The 20,715-nt window shown below is 54.1% G+C and overlaps 2 protein-coding genes across 10 annotated transcripts in view; both read left to right on the plus strand.

Moving 5' to 3' along the window:
* Nucleotides 1-13,209, plus strand: part of CLN8 (CLN8 transmembrane ER and ERGIC protein) — a 34,665-nt gene extending 21,456 nt beyond the window's left edge. For 4 of the 9 annotated variants that reach the window (XM_079142921.1, XM_079142924.1, XM_079142922.1 and 1 more), the window contains one exon: nucleotides 29-2,589. In XM_079142921.1, the coding sequence (XP_078999047.1) occupies nucleotides 29-352 (324 nt within the window). In that variant the 3' untranslated portion in view covers nucleotides 353-2,589. The other 5 variants (XR_013764254.1, XR_013764255.1, XM_079142926.1 and 2 more) reach the window with 5 other exon arrangements.
* A 5,014-nt stretch (nucleotides 13,210-18,223) lies between these two features.
* The window catches only part of ARHGEF10 (Rho guanine nucleotide exchange factor 10), a 115,325-nt gene continuing 112,833 nt past the window's right edge, over nucleotides 18,224-20,715 (plus strand). The window contains 1 exon segment of the mRNA XM_079142911.1: nucleotides 18,224-18,263. The gene's annotated coding sequence lies outside the window, so the exon portion shown is untranslated.

Genomic DNA, 20,715 nt, shown 5'->3' on the forward strand with positions numbered 1-20,715 from the left:
ACTGACCTCTGTGCTTGTTGGTCCCCAGGCCGGCTGGTCCGAGACGCTGTTCTGGAAGCTCAACCAGTGGCTGATGATCCACATGTTTCACTGCCGCATGGTCCTCACCTACCACATGTGGTGGGTGTGCTTCTGGCACTGGGGAAGCCTCGTCAGCAGCCTGCACCTGCCCCATTTGGCGCTGTTCCTTGTGGGGCTGGCCCTGTTGACCCTCATCATTAATCCATACTGGACCCATAAGAAGACCCAGCAGCTTCTCAATCCAGTGGATTGGAACTTTGCACAGCCTGAAACCAAGAGCAGCTGGCCGGAGAGGACCAACGGTCAGGTGCTGCAGAAGAAGCAGCCATAGTCAGAACCACGCAGACCACTGTGTCTGTAGATGGGGCGCGTGGGTTCCACAGAGCTCCGAGAACAGTGACTTGCAACGAATAAGGTCACGAATGTCTGTGTAGCACTAAGTGAGATCCTAACTTTGTAGTCGTTAGTGTTAATTCTGAAGTAGCCACAGAGTATTACTAGGCCCTCTGTCACCTTCCGGAGCAGATCTCTGCCCTTGTACTTCCTGGAATCCTCTGGCTTGTTCCTGCAGCCAGTTAGCATGGAGGAAGAGCCCTGTGGCAGGCACGTGGCCAGCTGAGGAGAACTTGTGGGGACTTGCATGACTTCTCAGCAGTGACTTGGCAAGCATGGTCCAGTCCAAGTTGACTCTTCCTGGCCACAGGCTCACATTCTGTGTGTCTTTTTTGGAGGACATTGTCGTTTGGTTGGAAAGGATCGGCTTAAGGAAGGAATGTGATCTGTTAACCCTTCAAAATCCCAGTGTATGGCATTTTAAAAACTGTTGCATAGTGGTACCACCTAGTGGCAGTGGCAGCCATTGCTGTGACCCTGGTGAGGAGCCTACCACCCTGGATGCCACCTGCTCTGACGGGCGTGTGGGTTATAAAGACTTTCACTTTTTTTTTTTTTTTTTTTTTAATCAAGAAACATTTTAAACAGAATTTTTATTGACATTGTATTGCTCAGTTGGCAAAATAAGGTAAGTGTTCAGCAAGCAGATGTGTCTGGATTTCAGAGCCATTTTTACTTGATGGTTGCCTATAGGTACCCAGACCAGACCCTAAATCCTTGATTGGCATTTGTCTGTGGATTTCAAGGCAAGGTAGTGAGGACTTGTTCCCAGAGATGTGAGGTTGGCCCTGGTGGCCCTGGACAGACCTGCAACCAGCTCCTGAGAAGGGGTCCCCCAGCCCCCTGGCTTTTGCCACACTGTGCCCAGGTAGAATTTGCACACCAGCTTAGCAGTGTTATTGATAGGCCCACAAGCATTTTATTCCCCCATTTTATCCAAGGCACTTTTGAATAAGTGCTTGCAGAAAACATGTGTTTATTGCTCTAAAATCATGTGACTCCTGCTTGTTTGCATCATGGACCTCTTGGAATAGTGTGTTTTGATGACTGATGCTTTAACTTTATTGATTGTATTTAGATCAAGATATATACCTATTTATCTCATCCTAAAATTATTTAAGCTGTGTCCCAGCTGAGATCATTAACTAAGAACCCCATTGCTCCTGACAGCTGCTCCGTTGTACCCTGTCTCATGGAACCAGCATTAGCTGGTGGTTTTCCACTGGGCGGAAGTTTAATAAAGCAACTGATGTTTACAGAACCCGAATGGATGTCAGTGCCCATCTCTTAAAGTGAACGTACCTCACTGTTCAGGCCTGGGAACGTGTCATCTTGGAGCTACAGGATGTGACCATCAAACCTCACGTGTTCAAGATGCACTTTCAAATGTTGGTCTAAACCTGTTTCTGCACTTCACTAGGAATATGTCCTCCTCAGGGATTGGCACTTCGCCTTCTGTTCCTTAGTGGCCAGGACTGCTTGGCCCACCCACTCAGGTGGGCATCCCACATGCGTGGCTCCTTTCTAAGTGGGGACTTGTCAGTAAGGAGCAGGAGGCTTCAGGATTATTGGGACCCTGTAGCCTGTGCCTCTGTTGCCCTGGGGCACTGGCCCCTTCAGGTAGCACAGTGCCTGACCCCACCAGTGTGTGAGTGGACCTGTCACAGCCGGTGTGGTATTGGCAGTGCTTACGAGCAGCCTGCTAGTGCCGAGCTGGCCCCGTCCACTCAGTGACCCACCCTGACCACCAGCTAGCACCGGTGCCCTGTGCCTCATGTGTCATCTGTTGGCACTGGAGCAGATGTTACCTGGGAGGCTCCAAGTAACAGCTTCTGGCACCACTGGCAAGGCTGGGAGATGGGCCTCCCCGGAGACAGGTCCTGGGGAGGAAGACACGCTCAGGCCAGGCTGGCTCTCTGGCTCGCCGCGTGCCACACCTTGGCACTGTGCTTTTTCTGTCGGTGAGGAAATGTTTCTTGGGGCTCCTGGTTTTTTCAAAATTGGACCAGCAGATGGGCCAGGAAGGCTGAGTGACTCAGAATGGTGGGACAGAGGGCATTTTCACTGAGGGAGGGAGACTGTCCTGTCCCCCACCCCCTTTTATTTATTTTTTATTTTTCCCTGTAGCTTTATGAGGTAAAATTGAAATACAATAAAATGCACATATTTGAAGTATGCAGCTTGACCTGTTTTGACATGTATGTATCCAATACAATCAATATGAAAAGCATTTCCATTACTGTTTTAAAATTTGAGATGATGCAGTCTGTTTTCTGCATGATTTACTACATTAGAAATCAGTTACCTTAAGATGTATAGAACCCCACCCCCACATGTCAGCTATTCCAAAATTAAATGGGACACTGATATCTCAGGTCAAGGAAGAAACCACAAGAAAAGTAAATAAAAAGTGCTTTGAAATAAGTAATAATAAAAGCTTAAAATATCAGGATCTCTGGGATTAAAACAGTACTCTGATGAACATTTTTTTTTTTTTAGTTTTTTTTTATTGTAAACAAATGGGATGCATGTTGTTTCTCTGTACATGGCGTAAAGGCGTACCATTTGTGTGGTCATACATTTACATAGAACAAGGTTGTTTGACTCATTCTGTTATTTTCCCTTCCCCCACCCCCCCCACCCCTCTTTACCCTCTAGACAGCCCTCCTTCCTCCATACTTCCCCCTCTGATGAACATTTATAACTTAAAGTACTTATGTCAGAAAGAACCTAGAGTAAGAATCAAATCATTTTCAACTAATGTAGTAGGAATGAAACATAAGAGTAGGAGCAGAAACATGGAATAGAGAAGGAATAATATAGCTGACATTCGATTACAAACGAATCTGATCAAGAAAAAGGTTAAGAACACAAAAATCATTATCAAGGAAAGGGAGCTATCAGGATAACCACACAGATGCTAAAAATATATCAAGGTGATATCACGATTGCATGCCGACATTGCGATAGTCCACATAACGTGGTCCGCGTTAGGGAAGGATCTGCGTGCTGCTGAGAAGTGCATTCTGTCGTTGGCGAATGAAATATTCTATATGCCTGTTAAATCTAAATTGTCAATTGTATTCTTCACTTCTATAGCTTCTTTTTAAGTTACTTTTTAAATTTTGTTTCCATTTGTTTATTTTTAAGAATTTTTCATGCGTGTATATAAGGTGATACTGTCCTTCCCATCCCCACGGCCCCAACCTGCTTCTCACGCCCCTCTGCATGATCCAAAGTTCCTCATTCTTCCCTACTCTCCCTCCACTATGGATCAGCATCTGCTTATCAGAGAAAACACTTGGCCATTGGTTATTTGGGTTGACTTATTTCACTTAGCATGATCTCCTCTAGTTCCATCCATTTACCTGCAAATGCCATAATTACATTCTTTTTTAAGACTGAGTAATATTCCATTGTGTACATTTTCTTTATCCATTCATCTGTCGAATGGCATCTAGGTTGATTCCATAGTTTAGCTTTTGTGAATTGAGCTGCTATAAACATTAATGTGGCTGCATCACTGCAGTTTGCTGATCTTAAGTCCTTTGATTATAAAACAAGGAGTGGGATAGCTGGGTCAAATGGTGGTTCCATTCCAAGTTTTCTGAGGAATCTCCATACTGCTTTCCAAAGTGGCTGCACCAATCTGCAGTCCCACCAGCAATGTATGAATGTGCCTTTTCCCCACATCCTCACCAACATTTATTGTTGCTTGTGTTTTTGATAATTGCCATTCTGACTGGAGTGAGATTGAATCTTAGCGCAGTTTTGATTTGCATTTCTATTATTGCAAGAGATGATGAACATTTTTTTCATAAGTTTTTCGATCAATTGTATATCTTCTGTGAAGTGTCTGTTCATTTCCTTAGCCCATTTGTTGATTGGGTCATTGTTTTTTTTGGTGTTAACTTCTCTGGGTTCTTTATATGTCTGGAGATTAGTGCTCTATCTGAGGTGTGCGTGGTGAAGATTTTCTCCCAGTCTGTAGGCTCTCTCTTCATGTTATTGATTGTTTCCTTTGCTGAGAAGAAGCTTTTGAGTTTGAGTCCATCCCCTTTATTGATCTTGATTTTACTTCGTGCACTGTAGGGGTCTTGTTCAGGAAGTCAGGTCCTAAGCCAACATGGTGGAGATGTGGGCCTGCTCTTCCTTCTGGTAGGCGCAGGGCCTCTGTTGTCATGCCTAGGTCTCTGATGTGCTTTGCGTGGGTTTTCGTGCAGGCCACCACCTGTTAATCGAGCACCACATCTGCTCCTCAGCGTCCCCGGCTCCCCAGAGTGCTGCTGAGTGGTGTGGCCAGGCTTGTGGTGGCGGGGTTCAGCACACTCCAGGCAGCCTGTGTCCCGTTCTCTGCACTGGCAGCTCTGCAGAGGCACTGTTGCCTCCACCGCACAGCTGGGGCGCTGCAGGCTGGCGCGGCTGTGGCTGCGCATGGTGGCACAGCTGCTGCGTGCATGGCCATGCCCACACCTGGGCGCATCAGCACGTGACTTGTGTGTGGTGCCTGATGGGTGCTTCCCACGGACTCAGTCCTTGTGCTGCCGAGACTGGGTCACCAGAAAAGCGCGACTGATCACTCCTGGTTCTGGAGGCAGGAGATCCAAGGTCAAGAAGCAGTGGGTTCAATGTCACATAGGGACCCAGCCCCTTTTTCCATCGTGTGTGCATCCCTGGAGGGAAAAAGGCTGGGTGCTCAGGGGGCAGAGGGATGGCAGGAGTCCAGAGGGCCTAGGCTGGTTCTGCCAGCCCTTCACCAGGCAATGGTGAGGGCAAGAGGCCTGCCACTCGGCCCCCACAGTGGCATTACCATTAACAGCCACCTTCACGCCCTGCCTCAGAAGGTGGTCACTGGCTCCAGGCCGCCAGGTGAGTCCTGCTTGGCCTCCTGGCGCATTTCCAGTTGCTGCCGTGCCCGCTTGGGAGGACACCCAGGATGGGTGGGGGTGTTGGAGCCAGGGAATGGCTGTCACACGTCTGCCCAGCAGGCATCTGTCAGGAAACAGGCAAGCCCCACAGCGACCAGAGGACATCTGCTAAGGGCACGTCTACCACCACAGGGCAGCCAGCTCCACCCCACACAGCGTCCCACCCGGCCTGTGGCCGTAGTTGACATTCTCTGCGGAGCACTAGTCACTGAGGACTGTCCCAGCCAGGGGCGCTGGGGAGAAACCCTGGCAGGCACAAGGCTGAGTGAGATCTGCTGGGGCTGCCCCCTCCCACGCAGAGTGGGCCTCGGTGCACCACTCGCCCGTGAGTGGGTGGCTCACTGAACACTCCTGTGAGAGTGTCTTGAGTGTTGCACTGACAGTGCGCTTACTCCCCACGAAGGCTGGCATGTGGCTGGAGGGCGTAGGGCAATGCCAAGGCTGCCCAGTGACGCTCAGAGCCAAGACCCCAGGCTCATGGCTTGCCACCAAGTGTCAGGAGTGCCGCGGGTGGTCTTCACGGGCCCTGGTCAGCACCAGCAGCACAAGGTTGAAGGGTACCAGTCAGACGTGCCCAGTTGCGCGAGATCCCTTCCCATTTTGCCTCAGCAGGACAGAAGGAACGCACCTCATGTGAGTTGCAGGTCGTGCCCAGCATGGAGGGTGGCAGAGTCCAGCTCCTGCTGGCCAGGGTCTCCCTGGAGCTGCCTGCTGTGCCTCAGGTACCTGGAGAGCAGTGGCAGGGGACTGGACAGGAGTTCCTGGAATGGGCTACTGCCCCTCTGGGATCAGATACAGAGAAGCACCAGCCTGCTAACTTTTCTTTGGGTTCCTTCAAAACCAGGCTGCCCGTCTCCGCCTCAGACCCCACTTTGCATTGGGAGTGCAGTGTGCTGGCCTTCCTGTGAGGCTGCCCATGCCTGGGGTCCTGGGAGACATGGTACTGCAGGAGGACAGAGCCCTGAGCTCTGCCCAGCGTGGCTCACAGATATGTGGTCTCAGCCCACTTAAGAGGACACCAAAGAAAACTTCTGGCCTTGACTGATGCATGCCAGTTCTTAGGGGCACCTCTGTCTAAGTTTCTGTCTGTTTTGTCCTAGGAGATCTTATTCAGTCCCCATTCCTTCTTTTAAAATGAATTTCCCCTTTTTTAGTGATTAACACATACTGTGCATATTACCATTTTGATAGTAAAAACATGCACGTCTAGCCATGTTCACCTTCGGTGACGTGGAACGTGCAGAAATCTCCATTCTCTTTTTGTAGTGACAGCCTGAGTGTCTGGATTCCACTGTGACTGGCGGCCAGCAGCCTGTCCTGCAGTGCTGCACAAGCCAGTGCCACAGGAAGGACCGGGCCACGGTGGGTGGAGGGCACCCTGACCTCGCATGTGAAGAAAACTAGCTGTGGTGTCATGAAGTATCCCTCTGCCGAGTTGGTCAGCTTTGGACAGCATGGACTTGAGCTTCACACCTTTGGCTGGACTATGTAAACATGGTCCTTGGCTCTTCTCGCCTCAGGTTATAATTCACTGTTGTCTTGTACCATGCCCAGATTTGCAAGTGGGACCTGCGCGAGCCGGTCCACCGTCCTCTTCTGTTCCTTGGTGTTAGAGCACTTCCTTTTCTAAAACAGAGGAAGCCTCTCTGCCCTCTGAGAGCTTCTCCAGTGAGGATGGCGTCTGGGAACCAGGGACTCAGGCCAGCCCTGCTCCCTCACTGCCGCCCGTGAGGCACTGGGATGGCACTGATGCCGGGTTGAACTTATGGGTGAGTTGGGAATGCTGCCATCTTAAATGTTTCGTGGCTTCCTACACACGAGCAGGGATCCCCTGATTCCTCGGACCTTCTGCAAAGTGAAGCGTGCGCACCGGTCATCTCGTTACCCCTTCTTACCACGGAGGGAGCATCTTCTTTCCACTCGGCTTCTTGCATCTCAGCCCATCCTGCTAGGAAACCCCTCCGTTGTCAGTGCTCACAGAGCTTGGCTTCTCAGCAGGACTGGTTTCCACACCTTGGATGCTTCCCTCCAGCAGCCTCCTGTGCTGAGGGACACTCTCCAGTACACTGCAAGTAGGACCATGTCGCCATGAGTGACCTGTGCACTCGTGGCTCCAGGCCGGGGGTGGTGGAATGCCACTCTCTGTGCTGGGCACTGGAAGGTCCCCAGTGACGACGTGGGGACCTCTTGCCTAGTGGTCTCACATCCACTTGGTGGCACTGGGCCACCCCCAGCATGCTGTGAGTTTCTGTCATCACAGCACATCACAGCTCACCAGCGAGTACCCTTCTCCTCTGTGGAGAAGACCACTTGAAAGGCCTTTCTGCACACACTGCCCCTTCCTCGACCCCACCACTGTGTGTGGCCTCCACTTCAAACACAGCTGCTCCATGGCCCACATGCTGGGTGGCAGGTTCCATTCTGGCTTTGCTTGCACCTGCTGTGGCAGCATTGCAGGGCCCGTCTTCCCCCCGAAGTGCCTTCTTTCCTGGAATCCTGCAGAGGGCTGTGGCCCTCCTCCATCCCCCGCCTGTCTCCCTCATCTTTTCAACATCTCTATCCAGCACTCTTCCCAGACAGACTCACTTCCCTGGCCACACATCACATCGCTACCCTGGAAGGTCCCCAGAGCTTGTCTCCAGCCAGACCCAAATATCTCTCTCTCTCTCTCTCTCTCTCTTTTTCTTCCAGCACTGAGGATTTTATTCTGGGCTTCCATACATGCTAGTGACAGACCCAAATATCTTGTCCATCATGTCTCACACCAACCTGAAGCCTCAGGTCACCACAAAGCACCCCTCCTGCAGAAGTACCTCCCAGCTTCTGATCAGCTGCACAAAGAAGACGAAAACTATGCAGTTTACTCTCCTGCTGGACTGATTCATTTTTAGAAAATAAGTTAACATGTACTAGGTATCACTATTTTTAACCAAGCCAATGCTTCTGAGCAGTCTCAGTTTTGATTTGTAATGCAATAACCATCCAGAGCTGCAGCCCACCTATTCTCTGCTTGGCCTTGGCCCTTGATCTTTGCCATGGACCAGCATTTGGTCAGGTGGGTGCCCAGCCCAGCTCTTCTGCTGGTTGTGCAGGGTGTGCAGGGAGGGGCTGTGTGTTCATGGCACAGCTTGCCTTCTGCTTGATTTTGCATAAGGAACAACTTCCTTTGAAAGAAGCTCTGTCCAAGTGGCCTGATTGGTGGATAAGTCCTGCCTCCCCCTGCCCAGCATCCTCCCAACCTGCATGTTGCAGATTGTGTGAGCCCCTCTCTGTCCTGAGGCAAAGCTAGGTGCAGGCTGGTTGCCAGTGACCTGGGCCATCTTGCATGGAGTCTTCTGCTTCTGGCTCAGCTCTGAAGGCAGCTGTATAAGCAAAAGACTGGGTGACCTGTCCCTCCCTACACTCCCCCTTTTGCAGGTTCAAAGGCCTGACCTCATGCACGCTGGAGTTCTGGAAACGTTAGGGCGGCCCCATCTTTAAGACCTGGGATGTCTTAAAATACAAAATCGTCCTCTCAGCATCATTATCCAAACTCAGATGAATCCTGTGAGGCTGCCCGGTCGGTCAGAGCCCACCAGGCCGTTCCAGGCCTCAGAGGCCTAGAGGGTCTCATGTCCCAAGGGATCTCTGGAGACTCTTATGTGGGGGTCGCTCTACCCAGAGGCAGTGTTCTCTCGCCTCCTTTGTGTAGTGCAGTGCAGCAGTGGCAGTGAGGAGCTTGAGTCCTGGTTCCTCCCTCTGCAGAGGCCCCGCAGTCAGCCAGGACCTGCGCTGAGCACCAAGTCTCAGGCCTGCCTTCTCTCCATTGACTGCACCGCGTTGCACGTCTTCAGCATACCTAATCCTCTCCAGGTCGCCCCGATTCTCTCACAGTGTTAGGGTTGCCCCTTTTCTCTAGAGCTCAGGAAAGTGATGACAACTGTGGGTATGCGTATTTCAGTGTAAAATCAGAGGCGTCTTTACAACTGTGCTTCTGGGAAAGAAAAGCAGGTGCCTTAGATCAAATAACAAAATCAAACTTTTTTAGGATGCAAATGGAGCTCAGTCCTGCGAGTCTGGGACTCGCAGTAGAGGAGAGGCGGGGGTTGGCGCTCAGCAGGAGTGTGAGAGCGGGCTGCCAGGTTTGCTGCCCACTCCATCTCACAGCCCTGCGACCTCAGCACGCATGGTTCCCACTGCGCTCCCAGCAAGCAGTGCTCTGGGCCCCTGCGGCCTGGGCCTGGAGGGTGTGACATGTAGCTGCAGGCTCACAGTCCACCCACTGCATCTGCTCTGCCCCACAGTCCTGTGTCCAGATGGCCAGGTCTTCCTCTCTTCAGTGGAAGAGGCCCTGGGCACAGAGTGTCCTGCACAAGCTTCACTAGCCCTGCTGTTCTCAGCCCCGCCCACAGCCCCTTGCAGGGACACCAAGTCCCCTTCTGACCCTAGCTAGCCCCCGTGGGCTTTACCTCCTACCTGCCCAGAGAGCCAGAGCCTCTTGCCCTGGACTTGAGTGGGCCCTCCCACTTTGCCCATTTAGTCCTGGAGCACCTTCCCTCTCTCTTCATTTAGAAACTTAAGTAATTAGGCCAAGTTTTGGGAGGAAGGAAGGAAATTGGTGCCTGCTGTACTATGTTTAACCAGAGTACTTTGCCCCTTTGCTAGAGTTCTGCTTCGTTTTATGCACAAAATTGACATCTCACCTCCCATCTTGTGTTCTTGTCACAGGTAATAACTGTGTGTGGTTAGTTGATAAATTACCTAACTGGCCTGCCCCCAACTTTTAATCAAGTCTGATTTCCAGGAGCCGATTGGCATTCTTGAGAAGAGCCCCTGCCCATGTAAGGCCCAGAAGAGCTGGGGTCAGTTACAGGTGGCCTGGACAGGGAAGGAGTTTGGATGTGACCTGAAACAAGTTCTCTGCCCACATGGTGGGACAGATTGGTCTCTTCTCACTCTGGGGCTCTCCATGGACCCGAGGTGAGGCTGCAAGTCGAGTGCAGAAAGAACCTGACCGAGTCTCCCACGGGGTAGGCTCTGGGTAGAGAGGCCCAGCAGGCACTGGGGACTGGCCATGATGCTCTGTGGCCTGACTGCACACTGCTGGCTTTCTAACAGTTCATTATATTTATGGTTTATGAATTTCTTTGTATGTTTCTTTTCATAGTAAAATGCAGATTTTTTAAACAACTAAGCATAGTTAAGAAAAATACAATATAATGTTCTTGAAAAAATTTTTAATAGTTCTTTAAGCAGGATAGTAAAAATGGTTTGGTTTTTGTTGTTTTGTGGTGCTATGGGTTGAACCCAGGGCTTCTCACATGGTAGGCAAGTGCTCTACCTCTGAGCTAACATCCCCAGGCCTTTTTAATTTATTTTGGGACATGGTCTCAAGTTGTTCAGCCTGGCCTTGAACTTGTGCTCCCCCTGCCTCAGCCTCCCAAGTGACTTGGATCGCAGGTGTGTGCCACCATGCTTGGCGGAGAATGCCTGTTTTTGCTTCTCATAAAAACTCGTGCTGGATCATGCGAGGAGTGGAAGTGCTCAGCCAGCTACTGTAGCCTCCCTGGTACAGCACGGCCTGGGGCTGTGATGAAGGGCCCACGGGCGGGAGGAAGCACAGACCTGTGCAGCACGACAGACGGGCAGGATCACCAGAGTTCCTGCCTCACTTTCTGGAAGTTGTGTGAGGGCTCTGAGCGAGGCTCGGCTGCGTGTTGGCCCAGTGACACTGGGGTGGTGTCAGCTGACCTCTGAGGCCATGAGGAGGGGCTGCTGTGAGCCAGGCTGAACTGCTCCCTGGGGCTCCACGTGGTCTGCGGGCCAGCGAGGCCCTGGCCTCCACCGCTGGATAACGTGGAGGTGGGATGCTGAGGCCTCTCCTCATGCCCCTCCTCCCTCACCTCCTGCAGTGCTCAGCGGCACCTGATGCCTTCCTTCTGGAACCCTTCCTGGGTCTCTTTGGATCTGTCCTTCTCCTTCCTCCCTGCCTGTGCTCTGGCTCTCCCGGAAGGCTCTGCGAGACTAAAATGAGTCTGGCCGTGGCTGCATCATAGGTAAACCAGCCAGAAGTGTGTGACTCCAGAACACGTGGGCTGTGCCATGGGCTTTGACTGCTGTTGTTCTGAGCATCAGAGGCACCTGGGCACAACTCTGGGTGAGGGGTGCTCCCTGGGTGCGCCTCCAGCCTTGGCCGTGCAGGCTGTCTGCCTCTCTGCTCCGCCTCTGCCTGCTGCAGCATGAGGATCCAGCTTGCTCCAGCAGAGTGAATGCAGGCGCAGGGGCCCTGCCTGTGTCCCCCTCCCCCCTGCCCCAGCCGCCCAGTCCTGGTGTGTTCCACAGAGGCGTTGCCTAGCCCAGGAGAGGGAGGCGGGAGCGGCAGAGGGATGGGGGGCTTTGCGCAGCATGCTTGTGTGAGGAGGCAAGGTCTCTGTTCTCTGCCCCCTGGGGCCTGTTTAAATGAGAGCTTTACCCATCCCTGCCTGCCCCCAACAGGTGTGCCTCTGGTCATGGGAGAGCTGCCTTCTCAGACTTCTCTGCCCGCCACCTCCCCCACCTCCTGCTTCGACTGAGCAAAGCCAGAAAACAGGCTTAGTTGTTGCGAGAGCTCGGAAAACAAAAAGGCACTGTACCCTGCTGGAACAATGGATCATTCTCCCGCCAGAGGACAGGGACCCTTTGAAGACCATCAGTGAGAGCCCTGCCTTGTCCTTGCTGGGTCCCAAAACCTCTGTCTCCCTTCTTTTAAACACTGGCACCCCCTTTCCCTTTGTCCCATCCACCAAAGGGAGTGGGTAGGGGCAGGGTGGGAAGTAGACCAAGGCCAGCAATCCCAAGGGCACATCCTGGAGATCTGCGGCTGAGCGCTGGTCTGGGGCTGTTCTAGCCCGCTCTTCCCACTGCCTCCAAGCTCGCCCATGTGCACCGAGTCAGGAGACCAGGCCTGGACCGGGGGACGCGCCCAGAGACACCTCCAGAGACAGCCCTGCAGAGGACAAACAAGCTGCTCCAGACCCGCCCTCCTTGCAAGACCAGAGCTGGCGCCGTGGAGGGCGGGCTGGACACATGCCTGCCCTCGGCCCCTCAGCTGGACACGTGAGCTGGGCGCTCAGCCTCAGCAGCTGGGTGTTCGGGCTCTGTTGCCTCTCCTTTTCCCATCTTCTGAAGCCTGCTTTCCTTGCAACATCCACCTGCTGTTTCCTCCCATTGAAACTTTCCCGCATGTTCTGTGTTCTGAGGGTATGGACAAGCAACGTCCATTTTGGAGAGCTGGAAAACAGCCAATCCCAGGGGACAGCCTGGTGATCAAAGGAGGGGGGGCACCTCCACAGGGATGCCCAGCTTGGAGAGTGGTGGAGCTGGGGGTGCTTGGCAGGCAGAGGCCTGGGACACGCACATCCTGTAGTCCAGGGATTCGGACCCACCCAGGACATCCAGCAGCTGCCCACACCTGCACTGCTTGCTCATGTTCCATGATGTTGCCTACATGGAAAGCCACTGGCCATCGTCTGACCACACAACCTAGTTCCTTCTTACCCCTGGGATGAATGCCACGACAGTGGATCCAAGAGACAGTGATTGGGTCCTGCTGGACCTTAGAGAGGGTGGCTCACTGACCTTTTTGGAAAAAATCATAGTATCATGACTTCGTCATCTTCGTTTCTCTGTTTTAACAGCTACATCGGTGTAGGCCGTTGGATGAACCACACAGAAGTAAAGTGCCCACCAGGAGTGTCCTGTCTGTCATGAAGACTCACGAATGTGCGGCCTGCCACCCAGGCTGCCTCTCGTTCCAAGGAGCCGCTGTGCTGTCCTACTTCAGAACCTTTATGTGGAGGAACACTGATCAGTTGTGCAAAAGGCCACACCCTGAGTGACGCAGGCTTCCCAGCCGAGCTCTAGGGCCCGGCTGGCGTCTCGGCTCCCGTGCCAGCATGGGGTCTCTTCCCTCGTGGCTATCAGTTCCAGTGCAGCCCTTCCTGCTTCCCCTTGACGTCTCACTGGGAAGTCCTGCTCTGTAAGGCTGCCCCACTGGTGCCAGGCATGTGAACAGCTGCTGGGACGTCCACAGTAAGGAGACAGCCTGGTGAGCATGGGCAGGCACAGGCCTGAGGCATGTCCAGCCAAGGACTTGTGGGAAAGTGCTGCTGAGAGGAACCTGTGGAGGGCAGGAGGCCACACTGGGCCTCAGGGTCACTGAGCGATGGGCAGAGGTAAGGACAGTGCATGCCCCAGTGAGGAGGGGCTTCCTGCCCAGTGCAACCCACCTGCCTCGCTGTTTGGTGCCCTGATAGTTTGTGCCAAGCAGAGAGGCCTGAGAGCCAGTGGAGGTCCGTGCAGGTAGCCCTACAGATTTCCCTGTGCACAGGGGCCTCCAAGGGCAATTCAGAGTGGCACAGGATGGACACATCCTTTGGGCTTGCCCAGGGCTTGTGGAAGCTGAGGCACTGTCCTGGGGGTGGCCCTGGAGGGAGGTCTGTCCACCCGCAGGTTTCACCTGGGTGCTTTGACCCATCAGCACTTGTTGAACATTCTCCCATGACTCACCATGAACAGTCCCTAGGCCACTGACTTGAGGTCCTCCCCATGCTTGCTGCACTCAGGGCAGGTGCCAACACTTCTCTCCACTGCGAGCTCTTGAGCCCAGTGATTTACACACGAGCTATCGAGGCTCAGGGAAGGCAGTGCTTCTTCCCAACTTAGTCTCCTGATTCCAAAGCTGCTGGAATTCTGTCCCCTCACCAAGCAGCAGCTGGGTCCAGGCACTATGGAACAACTGCCTTGACTAAGTTCTTCAAGCAGGTCCATCAGCCAGAGAAACAGCCAGCAGGAAGCAGGCACAGAGACTTCAGCAGCAGAGGGGGGTGGGCCCTGGGCCTGGGCCACGCACGCCACTGCCTGAGTCAGGCCACCTGGACTGTCTGGAATTGGCTCCCTTAGTGCGTGGCCCTGACGAGGGACCTCGCTACACAGAGGGCTGGACCCCCTCAGCAAGCACTGCCGTCTTCGTTGCTTCTCAGGAGGAACTGAGGCGCCACCATGCAGCTGGCATCCAAACCCGGGAAGGGGCTGCCGTGTGGACACAGGGTCCACCTTGGCAGTGCCTCAGGTGCCTTCTGAAGGTCTGAGGATCTGTGCACTTGGTCTTCAAAGCTGCCTGATTGGACAGCGAGCACTTGTTCTCAGGAGGAAACTGGAGCCTGGGGACACTGACTCACAACCCGAGTTCACCCAGCGAGTGGCACGAGGGGCAGGAGTCACTTCAGGTCTATCTGAGAAGAGCCAAGCTCTTGACCTGGCCTCAGATGACCGTATGGCCCTGTGTGGGGCATGAGGATGGCCATGCAGGAAAGGAGACCCAGAGCCAGGGGCAGCTGCCATTGCGGGTACAGGTAACCTCCTGTACTGTACGTGGATCTTACATGTTGGTTAATAAAGGGACATTTGTGTCTAATTAATGAAGAGAATCACTAATTTTAAAAAGTGTCATTCCAGCTTTTAAAACCTCTTTTTATTGACAGGTAATATTCTTAGTCTTTCCTGCTGCTGTAAGGACTTCCACTGGGTAGTTCATTTCTCACAGTTCTGCAGGACGGAAGGGCCTGCGGGTCAGGGGGTGGTAAGGGTCCATCTCCACTCTCCTGATGGCACCTTGGGTGCTGGTCCTGGAATAGTGGGAGGGAGGGAAGGCAGAGGGGGACGGATGCTGTCCAGGGCATGGTGGCGGAGCCCTCGTGATGGAAGCACCTCCCAGAGACCCCTCTCCTTCCTAGCTGCCACACTGGGGGTTCAGTCGCAGCACATGGGTTTTGGGGTGGCAGATTCAGACCACAGCAATAGGGTGCATCCTTGGAGTCCCTTACTCTTGCATTCAGCTAGCTGATGTTTCACAAAGTGAAGACATCGAAGAGTCGGTACCACAAAACATTTTCATCACCCCCCAGAATTCTTTCACGTCCTCTCCCAGGCACCTCCCCCAGAGCACGATGTCCTGGTCCCCAGCATCACAGATTCAGTTCATTCTATCTGCCACGCATGCCCTCTCCTCCCGCTTTTTGTGCAGTGCAATGTTCTTTTTTGGTACCGGGAATTGAACTCAGGGGCACTCAACCACCACTAAGCCACATCCCCAGCCCTATTTTGTGTTTTATTTAGAGACAGGGTGTCCCCAAGTTGCTTAGCACCTTGCTTTTGCTGAGGCTGACTTTGAACTCTTGATCCTCGTGCCTCAGCCTCCTGAGCTGCTGGGATCACTGGTATGTGCCAGCGCAGCATCTTGAGATGCTTCTGCTGCTGAGTACACTCTCGTTCTGCCCCGTTGTCACGGGCGCCGTCTCTCACGTGGACGAGTGTGAGTCCTGCCTTCAGCCCATGGGCTGTGTGAACTGTTTGAACTTGTGGCAGTTTGAGCTTGATGAGTAAAGAATGCTTGTAAAAGTCTCTTGGTGGCTCAAGTTTCCCTTTGCCTGAGGTTAGCACCTGAGTGGGGACCATGGAGTGACACCAGCCAGCGGTTCTGAGTGGAACACACTCTCCTGCCACTTGCTCTCAGCGACGGACCCTTGGTGCTTCAGTCCTCAATGCCAGCTAGTCACGTCTGGGCACACTGGCGTCTGTTGGGCTTACCTTGGGTTTTCCTGAAAATAACAACGTTGAGCACCATTTCCTATTCTACTGGCCATCAGTAAATCTTTTGTGAAACATTTATGTCTTTTGCCCTTTTTATTTAGACTACCTGTATTGTTAATTTACAAGAGTTGTTTACTTACAAGTGCTATGGTTTGACATGTTTCCCAAAGTTCCTGTGTTGGCAACTGCATCCCCAGAGCAGCAGTGCAGGAGGTGGGCCCAGTGGTAGGACACCGAGGCCCTGGTTTTGATCCCTAGCAACACGCACACCCTAAATTTCTAAGTGTTCAATCATTGAGGGTCAATGAGGGAATCACAGTGGAAAATCCCAACTTTTCTACCTCAGGATTTGTAAGTGTGGTGCTGTGTCCAGAGGACAGTGGGTTCAAGTCCCAAGTCAGAGTCCTTTCTGCCCAGCCCCGCTACCCACAGGCCCTGCCAGGTCCCTCCTGGTGACTCTGGCTAAGTTAGGGCCCCCTCACAGCCTGGGGCACAGTTCCGTCTTCCTCCCATCTCTGGCTACTAGAGGAGAAAACTGTCAGATTTCTTGTAGCTCTGAGAGCAAGCACTAGAGCAGGTGACCTCCCTACCTCTGGTGACCAGGAGAGTTAAGTGCCTGTGTAGGAGTCCTTCCAGGAGGGCTGTCAGAAGAACCCCAGGAACCCCAGCTGTACAGTGTCAGAGTCTCCGTCAGAGGGATGTGCCGTGAGCCTCTGACAGTGTTGCGGAGTAACCTGGAGCACACTCCTACTAAAGCACCCTGTCGAGAGCACCCCTTACTCTATCACTTGATTCAACCACTCTCCGCCTGTGTTTGACAGCTACGATTTTACAATAGAAATTTCAGTGATATAAATGATTACAGAACACATAAGCTTACTTAAGGGCTCATAATGTTTAATTTTGTGACATGCAGCATGCCAAATAACTCTTTGTATTTCTTCTATAAAACAAGTGAATGGGACTAGAGATGTGCAAGTCTGGTAGTTCTAAAATCCTGGCTTTAATTTACTCATATGCTTTGAGAGATTTGGGTGAGAGGAGACATGGGGACCTATGAACACATTTGCTGACTGCACGGACCGGGCAGTAGGTAACATTTTTCAGAGGTCATTTTGCTTGAAAATGTTGTCTCAGTTTCCTCCTTTAGTAGTAATTGTGGTGATAATCTGCCGTCCTTGCCCAGCTCAGAAGCACCATCCCCTCAGAGGGCCAGCAAGACGGAAGAAAGCAGTCCTCTATAGCAGGTCTTCCTGACACTTCGTTGCTGCAGTTCTAGGGCTGACTAGATCAGAGGAGGGCTTCCCGGTGACAGGCGAGCTGTAAACGCTGCCTCAGGGGTGGGTGAAGTCACGGTCTGCTACTCCAAACGTCCTGCACTTGGCGGGTCCCAGAGCTGCCCATGCCAGAGGGCAGGGCCCGGCGGGGAGGGGCGCACGCAGGGTGGCTTGGGATATGGCCCTGGGCCCCAGAGAGCAGGGTGTGGTGGATGCTGGGGCGCGGCGGCGGGGGGATTCCGCTGGCGCCCCCAGCCCGGCAGCCAGCTGAGGACTACGCACAGGGAGGGAATGTTCTTCTTGGGGGCGGGGGGCGGCATTAGCCCGGGACTCCTGCACACGTCGAGGGCAGCACCCCCGGCTCAGGCAGGGCCACGGTGGAGTGTGGTGCCACCCCGATGTCCCTGCCCTAGTGAGCGCAGCTTGGGTGGGGGACGCTGGGGATCACTGGTGGGGCGGGGGTGTCTGCCCAGGGTGCCCTGACCCCACGAGGGCAGCAGGCAGTGGTCGGCAGGGAGGGACGAATGGTGGGGTGAGACGTGCGAGTCGGCCCTGCTCCCCACCCAAGTGAGCACCGCGAGGGGTGCGCGGGAAGGGGGTGATGCTGGCAGGTCGCTGGTGCGGTAGCGACCCCCGCGAGCGCAGCTGGGGGCGCGCAGGGAGAGGGGATGCCCTCCCGCGGGCTAGGGCTGCACGCCGGGAGCCGGGTCCCCACCTGAGCGAGACGCGCAGCCTCAGGGCGCCCCCTCCCACGCGTGCGCAGCCCGGGCGGGGCGTTGGGCGAGGGTGGGGGGGGTGCCATGGCCACGTGGCCTCGCAAGAATGCGCGGGCGCGAGGGCGGGGAGCGGCCGGGAAACGGGCGGACACTCGGGCCAGTGGGCGCTCGGCACGGCCGGGATGTGCCAATCCCATCGTGGCGGGCGGGGCCTCCGCCTGGCGCGGGCGGGGCCGGAGCGCAGGGCGGGCGGGGGGCGACTGGGGGCCCGGGACGGCCGGCGGACGCGGACGCGGCGGCGGACTCACCCCGGCCCCACGGTGAGTGCTGCGCCCGCGGCGGGCGGGGGTCCTGGGCGTGCCCGTCCTGGGCGGCTCGCGGGCTTTCTTGTTTGCTTTAAAAGTTGCACTTCTGTCCAGCTCCCTTTAGCTAAATCCCACCCGAGGTCTGCGGGACGCAGGAGGCAGGGGTTCAGGCGGCGGCGGGCAGCCCCCCAACTCCAGTGGCTGTCCCTGGGGTCAGACAGGGCAGCTCCCAACCCCAGCGGCTGTCCCCGGGCTCAGGGGAGTCCCCAGCTCCAGGGGCTGTCCTTGGGCACAGACAGGGAAGTGCCCCCCCCCCCCCCAGAAGGCATCCCTGGAGCCAGAGAGCCCCTCAACTCCAGCATTGTCCAGTCCCTTGAGGACTGCTGCCCCGGGGCCCTGGTTCCAGGGCACCCACAGAGACTTGGGGTGAACCCACACCCCACGGGGCGGAGGGGCGGTAGTGAGGAAAAACAGGTATTTGTGTGGGTAGTGATGGTCGGAGGCCGCAGGGCTCTCTCCTGCATTCCACAGCCCTTTGCTCAAGAATGAAGGCAGGGTGTAAGCGCTAGGTCAGCAGGGCCTTGGAACACCACCTGGTTCCATTCCCTCCTCTGTGGGACCCTTAGTTTTGAATGTAAAACTGTAGAAGTCTGAGTGAATGTGTGTGTGTGTGTGTGTGTGTGTGTGAGAGAGAGAGAGAGAGACTGGGGATTGAACCCAGGGGTCCTTTGCCACTGAGCTACATCCGCAGTCCTTTTTGAGTCAAGGTTTTCCGGCTTTGCTGAGGCTGGCCTTAAACTTGCAGTCCTCCTGCCTCAGTGTCTCTGGGATCCCAAGCATGGGCCACCTTGCCCAGCCGTCTGGGCTTTGAATGGGAAGTCAGGTTCTCAGAGGGCCACAGAGGTGCCTGGCCTTCCTCCACAGGTTCCTTACCTTGCTTTTGCTGGAGGTGGAAGTTCTCACCGACTCCAACAGAGCTTCCTCCTGCTCTGTGGTGGGTGGCACCTCAAGCAGTGGCCTGGGTTTGTGCAGGGGCTCCTTAGCTTCCCTGCAGTAGAATAGATAGCATTTTCACTGCTCACTGTTACAAATGTATCTTCAAACCTGTTTCACTGAAAAAGAAGATAGTCGAGATTTACACTTTGTACGTTTTAAGAAAATGCCATGTCCCTGGCCTATCAGTGCTTATCTGATTGGCCTCAGCGCCAGCGTCTGAAGTTACACTGCGTGCTGCCACTGCTCACAGCCACGCAGGACTTACTGACCCTGTCAGTACAGAGTCCTTTGTGTGAGGTGCTGGTCAGTCGGTCTGTCTCTCCATACATACCAGTTGTGAGAGGAGCTGCAGACATTGAGGAATGAGCAAGATTCAGTTATTCAAAATGGATTTTTTCCTGCGGGGGTTGGAACCCAGGGCCCCAGCTTGCCGAGGCTCTCCTGCTGAGCCACACCCCAGCCCAGAATAGCTCCTGTTGTTGGGAAGTTGGTGCTTCGCTTTCTGGATTCCCCTTGCCACCTTGGTATTTTGTTGGCTGCCCCTCCTGTGCAGCTCGTGGTGAGGTAGGGGCAGGTGCTGGGAGCTCTAGATGGAGGACGGGCCTTGGGAAGGCTGGCCCAGGTGGCTGTGTGGTGGGTCCCCACTCCCACCCAGCGCAGCCCTCTTCAGGACTCAGCGTGCCCACCGAGGGCAGTGCTGGGAGTTAAGCTGGGGATGCTCTGCAGGCATTGCAGCGATGGGAACAACACCTCTTGCTGCATTAGCCTTGGATGCCAGTGTGGAAGTGATAAAAAGGGAGAGACCTGTGCTGTTCGGCAGGTCATGCCCCCTCTACCCCTGCCCCCCTTTTTTTCTTTTCTTTTTTTGCAGTATTGGGTGTTGAACCCAGAGAGACTCACTGCTGAGCTACATCCCTAACCCTCCTTTTATTTTATTTTATTTTTAAGTTTTGAGACAGGTCTTGGTAAGTTTCCCAGGCTGTCCTTAAACTTGGAGCCCTCCTGCTGCAGCTTCCCAGGCTGCTGGGATCACAGGCGTGTGCAGCTGTGTCCGGCTGTACATCATTCTTTAATTGCACAGCTTGTAATAGAAAGGATGCAGCAGAGTCTGAAGATATTGAGAGCATTTTAATTTCATTCATACCCTGTGTGTAGTTTGCCTAGGTAGATAGCTCAGTGCAGTGACGTTAGACAGGGGAACCCCGCTGCTAATCCTTTATGGGGTAGAATTACAGCTCTCATGAACTAAGCCTTCAGAGGTGCAGTTTTGGAAGAATGGGGGACCCTGCTGTGGGAAGGGTTGTTCTGGGTCCAAGCCTGCTTGGCATGGTTTAAGGTAAGTCCAGAGTGGAAAGCAGATGGGCCATGGGTGCTTGTGTGGAGGGTGTGGTTGGGCAGCAAGAGTGACCTGTGTGATCGCAGGGTGCTGGCCTTGAGTAGCTCCTGACTGTGCCCTGCAAGGAGACCAGCA

This window comes from Sciurus vulgaris, assembly GCF_902686455.1.
Source record: "Sciurus vulgaris genome assembly, chromosome: 5".
Classification (NCBI taxonomy): domain Eukaryota; kingdom Metazoa; phylum Chordata; class Mammalia; order Rodentia; family Sciuridae; genus Sciurus; species Sciurus vulgaris.